Source organism: Camelina sativa, chromosome 15 (genome assembly GCF_000633955.1).
Source record: "Camelina sativa cultivar DH55 chromosome 15, Cs, whole genome shotgun sequence".
In the NCBI taxonomy this organism is placed as follows: domain Eukaryota; kingdom Viridiplantae; phylum Streptophyta; class Magnoliopsida; order Brassicales; family Brassicaceae; genus Camelina; species Camelina sativa.
Genome location: NC_025699.1, coordinates 10063548 through 10070919, shown reverse-complemented (window position 1 = coordinate 10070919; position 7372 = coordinate 10063548). Strand labels below are relative to the sequence as shown.

Below are 7372 nucleotides of genomic sequence, written 5' to 3'. Positions count from 1 at the left end.
GGGTTTTTTCTCGGAGCTAGAGAATGAAGCAGAGGATAAGAAGAAGCAATTCATAGAAAAGTGATTCCATTTTTTTACAATCTGTTCATCTTCTTCTTCTTCACGTGTGTTTGCTTTTTTTATGAGAGTCCGTACATGGAGGAGAGGAGAGGAGATAATGTAAAAATGTCTGCGTGCGCATGATAAAAAGATTAACCGACGCGTAGTTTAGCATATATCCTCTGTGTGTGTGTATTGTGTTGTGTTGTGTTGTGAGAGAGAGAGAGAGAGAGAGAGAGAGAGAGAGAGAGAGAAAGAATCAGAATCGTAACGAACAGAGACACTTTTTTTTTGGGCACAGGTACAACTTCGATATTGTCAATGACGAACCGCTTCAAGGTCGCTACAAGTGGGATCGTCTACTTTAACCCATGATGATGATTAACATCCGAAGGAAGAAGCTGAAGCTGAAGCTGCAGGACATTTTTTTTTTTGTTTCTTCGTTTACATAATTCCACTTGTGTACAGCTCTGATCTCTCTTTTAAAACCTATGTTAATTAGTAGCTCGTACAAACAAACAAAAAAACAAAAAAGATACAACCTTTATAATGAAATATCGGATCTTGATTAGTTAATTACGGTGCTTTTTCCATGGATTTGTTATGTTTCTGTTTTTTTAAAAAATCAGATGAAATGGTTTAGGCAGAGTTTGATGAGAGTCTAGTGCATGAATATGGAAAGGTACCTCTTGTTTGGATTCTATAAAACAAACATTGGATGCTTATTACTACAATTATTTTTATCTTACCCAAATTGTTAGTATTGTTTTCTTGTCTCTTATCATTCTTGTTCTTACATTTGCAATTTTGTGTATATGCTTTTTAAATGTTTCATAGTTTCAGGTATCATAGTACCCAAAATTTTACAATAATATCTGAAACCAAAAAAACTGATTCCTTTATTTTAAAAAAGGGAAAAACTGGAGAAAAGAGGAAAGGGAGGTACCCATGACATGACGGTACACAGTTGGGTCTGTGTACTTCTCTACAAACTGCCAATCCTACAAATGTATATTAACATTTTCTCCCCTCGTTTATAATATTCTTTTATTTATTTCGGAATATTCCTCTGTTTTTTTGTTGTTGTTTTGGATCCTTTCATCACCTCTAAACACTTGGTCGACCACTAAGAAAAATACCAAAAACACAGTCCTTATTGTAACAAAACATCATCTATGATTGATTTCCAAAAATTGTGTAATTAAAAATGATTTACATAGAAGATTAATATATTTGTGTATTAAACTTTTTGGTGGTACGAGAAGGGATTAGGAAATAATCATTTGAGGCTTCTTTATTCTACCGAGCGAGCAGACAGACACATGCACGTGCCTCTGTTCTCAAATGTTTTTTTTTTTTTTTAACTAATTTAATTAAAATTGTACAATTAATCTCGATTTCCAACTTTCGAAGAGAAACAAATCGATGCTAAAAACATTAAAACATAAAAAGAGACAACATCATATGGGTTAAAAAAAATAAAAGCCGGAAACGATCGATCGTTAAAGGTTAAAAACATATCAAATCGTATCTTCCTTACAAATCAGTCCACATGGACGTGAACATACAGAGACGGGATCATGCAAATGCAACCGCCAATTTCTACGTCCACATGTCTCCTTTGTGACGTAACCAGATAATCATGTACTACTACTCTATTTTTAAAAACTACACAAATTATATACTATAAGTGAATTGAAATATCACACGTGTAAACATATGAACATGTGAACCCACATCTAATTTAATACTAGTGCTTACATGTGTATATTACTAAAACTTTTTGCATACATCATTATATTGGACTCACACAAAACATGAACACTATACTCTATACATTTGTATTTGTGTCAGAACGAATTGGGTGTAGAGAGACTAAAGGACATAAATTTTTCCTCTGTGTGAGTAAAAGACAAATAGGTGTCTAGTGGAAGCATGGGTAAAACCGTAAAAGAAGAATCAGTCTTGCGATGTAAAAATAAATTTAGTTTGTTGCTCTTCTCCTAATTTGAACCACGTTTTAAAGTAAAAACAAAAGATGTAAAAATGGAAGTAAATAACTGGTATAATAGTCAAATCACGAAGTACACGCTCGAGTCATGCGTGACTGAAATTATATATTGTTGTTGTAAACAATTTGATCAATTAGAACCTTTCTCTCTATAATTTTACTGTTTAACGAATCGCAAATTGGTCTACATTTATAGTGACCTCAAAACTTTCAACAAAATGCTTCAGCCGCTCATGGATCTTGGGGCAAGTACGTTAATTATTACACAAACTTATTCAATATATCCAATTTGTTAAAGAGTATCAAAGAATATATAAAATATGTTATGAGAGCAATTCAGAGATTTGGGCTTTGATCTTTGTTTCAGGCCCAATATTTTTTTAAAAAATATTTATAAATCACAGTGTTAACTAAAATATTATTTCATAATTTGATTACCCAAATAAAAGAAAAAGAATTTACAAAAATAGTTTATAAATCAAGCGATCTGGAAGAGTGAGTAAAACAATCCGTTTTGAAAGCCTAATACTTTGTTTAATCTATCGATTGTAGAATTTATTATGTTATTAGTTATAATGAAACTAGTATTAGACCCGTACGGGAACAAAGTAGTTTTAAGATCAAAATATAAAACATCAAACATGAAATAGACATAGATAATTAATGTTTTTTCTTTTCTTTCTCACTTTTCAGTTTATTATATTGTCGTTTTCTTGACATATACTTATAAAATGCTGTGATTTATGAGCCAAGTAAAGTATATATGTAACAATGAAAGATTAAAATAAAAATACTTAAATATAATTTTAAAAAGCAAAAGCTATTTTATTATATAAAAATAAAATATTTGTCACCGTTCTTTTCTTGATTCTAATTGACACATGGATCAATTTCTTCAAAAATATATCTTGTTGTTTTTCTATTCATCTTTTTCTTTTCTGCTTTGCTGACAAAAAAAAAAATATGCGAAGCTTCATGTTGTATGATCATTGATACATTTGTAATATCGATTTTATATCAATAAAGATTGAAGATGTTAAAAAAGAAAAACTGATTATAAAGATAATAACACTTGACTTCGTAATTTATAAGACCAATATTTTCTTTTCTTCTCTTTTACTCTTTTTCGATCTCTGTCCCACCTATTACAGCAATAACGGCAAAGATGATTCGGCAGGTCATGCGAATCCAAAACCAATGTGATAACTTATATAGCAATCTTTATTTTAGAGCTAAGAATAGAAATAGATTGAAAAAAATTTGTCTCTAAAATAGATTGCTATATTTTTCTATATTTATAGAGGAAAAATTTAGAGATGGATTGGAGATATTCTTAGTATTGAATGTTGCTAGAAAAAAGGGAGTTAGTCACAAGTCTTAGTGGGATTGGTTTTATAACAAAGATGAATAGAAAAACAATATGAAGCTTCGCATATCATACAACCAAGATCTAAGTATAATGAAATAAACGAGAGAGTGAAAAAATATGTTGCTTTCTATTGTAGATAAGCCTTACACGCTAACAGATTAATCAGTCTATTATTTTTCTTCATCGTCTTCGTCGTTAGTTTATGTTGATCTTCTTGTTGGGCTATCTTTCTGTAACACCAAGACTTTTTTTTTGAAAATCAAAAGGTTGCGATCCATCAGTTACATCGCTAACCACATAAACATTTCCATCTCCATCTCAGGCGATTGTGCTATTTTGGTTGTAAATATCACCCATGATATATCCATAATCTTGATTCTTTTGTTGATATTCTTCAATAGCCATAAATGAATGGTTCCTGTAGATGACTTTGAACTCCAAGACCACCGAATCATTCTTGAAAATATGTTTCACAATATATAATGATGAATCACCAACATACACACCAAGCACATGAGATGGAATATTGTTTCTATGATTTGAGAAATCTGATAAATCCATCCAAAAAAAAAACCAACTACCAGAGCAAAGTTTCTTGAGTACCAGAATGAAAAATCATCAATGTTGAAACTCCACGCCTTTAAGAGTGAAAGTAAGAGGCCTATAACTGTTGAACATAGATGGAGAATATGTTTACCGATAAGATATGATAGAGTATTATTGTCACCATCATCCAATCTAACATTTGAGTTGCCAAGATCCCAGATCCCAGATTGAAAATCAACTTGAGACAAAGCAGAGGAAGATCGATTTCAATCAACGAACAAAGAAAACTGCTTGAAGAAACTTTCAGCGTAAAGGCATTGACACACCACCGAAGAACTCGTCGGGTTGTTGTCGGAATGAATCTCATCCCAAAGGAGAGGAAAGTTATGAAGAATTGAAATAAGAAATCCAATAAACTTGCAGAAATTATTGGCCAAATTATTAAGGATTTATTAGATAAAACAGAAAGCTGAAACTATAAACAAAGGGGAACCACCGACCGACGTCAGTAAAGTTGACGCCAGCCGGCCAGTAAACAGTTCGAAAAAGTGTTTGCCGGAGAGAAGTAGTTTGGAAGCGTCGCCTATCGAGAGCTACAAAATACCTTTTTAAAGTATAATCCTATGTGGCAGAATCATTGGCCAGGTGATATGTGATTTATAGGATAAAAGATTGGATTTTGGTTACACTTATCTTGTCAATAAAAAGAAGCAGCTTGCACTGATCAATTGTATAAAACCGCAATATGTTATGTATGTAAATGATACTTAAATATTTTGACCCGACTTTATTTAATACTAAGTTGTTAACAAAAAAAAATAGTTTTATATTATCTGAGATTATTTGAGATTTGAGAAATTAAATTCATACCAGTCTTCTTTAAAAAAAAAAAATGAACAAAGAGGCTAATGAAATTGAACAATATCTCATGATCCTCGCTATTCTGATTGTGGCTTCTTGTGTATTCCGTTTTTATATTGCATGTTGCGAAAACAGCGATAATGATCATCATACCCATCCTGGTACTACTTTACATGGCATAGAAATTTCAAGAATAAACTCTTCCTTTTTCCGATCAATTCCCATCGTACTTTTCAAGTTTAATTCTTGTAATTTCAAAGAAAACGTTGAATGTGTCGTTTGTCTCTCCGAATTCACAGACGGAGATGAAATCAGGGTTTTGCCCAGATGTAATCATTGTTTTCATGTTGGTTGTATAGACACATGGTTTCAGTTGAACTCTACTTGTCCAGTCTGTAGAAATAACATTGAAGAAATCCAAAACAACGAACCTCCTCTAAATACAAACGCTGTTTTCGCCGAGAACGTGGAAGGTATGACTGCTGTTCTGATAGACGTGCCCACCGAACTTGATATGGTAAGAGAATCTGGACTAACTGAGGCTTCTGTTTTAAATTAGTAATGCGGAAGTCTTAATTACAGCCCATGTAAGAAAAAGTTAATGCTATATTCAGAAAGAAATAAAATAAAATAAAGTACTTCAAAAATTTTCATTTCTTTTTGTCCGTAAGCTAATAATAATATTTTGCCTCGTTTGCTACTACTATCAACACAATTTAATAAAGAAGATGATGAGTAATTGCGTTATGCAAGCCTTTACATATATATTATCATTTTATTTACAAAAAAAAAAAAATTATGAAAGCCAATTATATATTCCAAAGAACACTAAAATACTAATTTAGTGTTGATTTAAATGTGGATACTCATTGTCTAGACTTTAAAATGTTAAAATAAACTACAATATATGATAGCAGCCCAAATTTTAATTAAAATTGTCACAAAGCTAGTATGTAATTTTCGTTTAGTATATAGTAAATACAACATATAAATAATTTGCGGAATACACAGCTGTACTGACTGTATTTATTCTGCTCTTACGTTACGTACAAGTACAACAAACACAAGCTGACTCTTTCTTCACAGTACAAAACGGTTAAATAAAGTAAATATGGAAATTTTATTTTCTTTTTACCCACCAATCCTTATCCTCGTAAAAACTCTGATTAATTAATCAATCAGTTTTTAGATTTTAAAAAACCATAGGACAAATTAAAAAATGTAGTAAGTGGCACAAAAGTGCGGTGAAATCAGAGCCGTCCGATTTGAAAAAACAACACGGCTTAAGCACGAAAATGGGCCCCACGTTTCGGCTACTTCCCCCAAGAATGACCCATAGTTTCCTTCAGCCTTTGTCCTTCTTTAAACCCATTTGATTTCACTACTCTCTCTCTCTCTCTCCGCCTCCCTTTAAGACCAAATCTCTCTCTCTCCGCCATTTGCATAGAGCTCAACGAGCTCACTTTCTTCACGCACTTCTTGGAACGAAAGAAAGTATTCATTCTATTGAGAGAGAGACAAGAACAAGAAGAAGAATAAGAAAGATTCTTGAAGTTTTTGAATCCAAGAACTCAAAAAGATCAGATCGGATCGGGTTTATTTTATTTCAAGAACATTTTTAACCAAGATGCAGACGACCAACGGCTCAGATTCAACGTTGGCAACTTCCGGATCCACGCAACAAACCACCACTCCTCCTCCACCACAGCAGTGGCAACAACAACCGCAGCAACAACAACAGCAACAGTGGATGGCGGCTGCGGCGGCCATGCAGTATCCCGGGGCTGCTATGATGATGATGCAGCAACAACAGATGATGATGTATCCTCACCAATACGTTCCTTATAACCAAGGTCCTTATCAGCAGCAGCATCACCACCACCATCCTCAGCTTCACCAATACGGCTCTTATATACAGCATCATCAACACAAGTCTCTTGACCGTGGATCTGGTGACGATGTCAAGACTCTTTGGATCGGTGATCTTCTTCATTGGATGGATGAGACTTATCTCCATTCTTGCTTCTCCCACACCGGCGAGGTACTTTATCCTGTCTCTGAGCTTATCCCTACTCTGTTTTCGATTTGCAAATCTTTGACATGTTCTTGTGTTTTGATTCATTGTCAAGCCAACTCGTAATTATTAAAAGTACTTAATTGGATTAGATTAGATCCAATGGATTATTGAATATACGTAGAAACAAATAGGGTAATGGAGAACAGCATTGACCTGAAAAGGACAGGACAAGTTCTGTTTTCGTTAGGCAATCAAAAAAAGTACTCTTGTACGTTGCCACGTTTAGTTAAAACTTTTCTGGTAAGACAAAATAAAAGCACCTTATACATAAAAGTACGTAAAGAAAGAGAATAATTGCATAAGATTTTTTCACTTTACATGAACTGACTAACTTATGTACAATTATACATACATACATATTGCTCTGTTTTGTTCTTTCTCTTCTCTGATGTTTCTTGTTTGGGCAGGTTTCTTCTGTGAAAGTTATACGTAACAAGCTCACTTCTCAGTCAGAAGGGTATGGTTTTGT

The 7372-nt window shown here is 33.2% G+C and overlaps 1 protein-coding gene and 1 long non-coding RNA gene across 5 annotated transcripts in view; both read left to right on the top strand.

Annotated features, from left to right (window-relative positions):
• On the top strand, positions 1 to 615 carry LOC104746300. Its single transcript, XR_760846.1, has 2 exons — positions 1 to 60; positions 341 to 615. It is a non-coding gene; the product is annotated as an uncharacterized LOC104746300 (long non-coding RNA).
• The window catches only part of LOC104746299 (polyadenylate-binding protein RBP47B-like), a 3860-nt gene continuing 2655 nt past the window's right edge, over positions 6168 to 7372 (top strand). For 2 of the 4 annotated variants that reach the window (XM_019237157.1, XM_019237155.1), the window contains exons 1-2: positions 6169 to 6867; positions 7311 to 7365. In XM_019237157.1, coding sequence (XP_019092702.1) covers positions 6454 to 6867; positions 7311 to 7365 — 469 coding nt within the window. In that variant the 5' untranslated portion in view covers positions 6169 to 6453. Of the gene's footprint in view, positions 6868 to 7310; positions 7366 to 7372 lie in introns of all 4 variants that reach the window. The other 2 variants (XM_019237156.1, XM_010467744.2) reach the window with 2 other exon arrangements.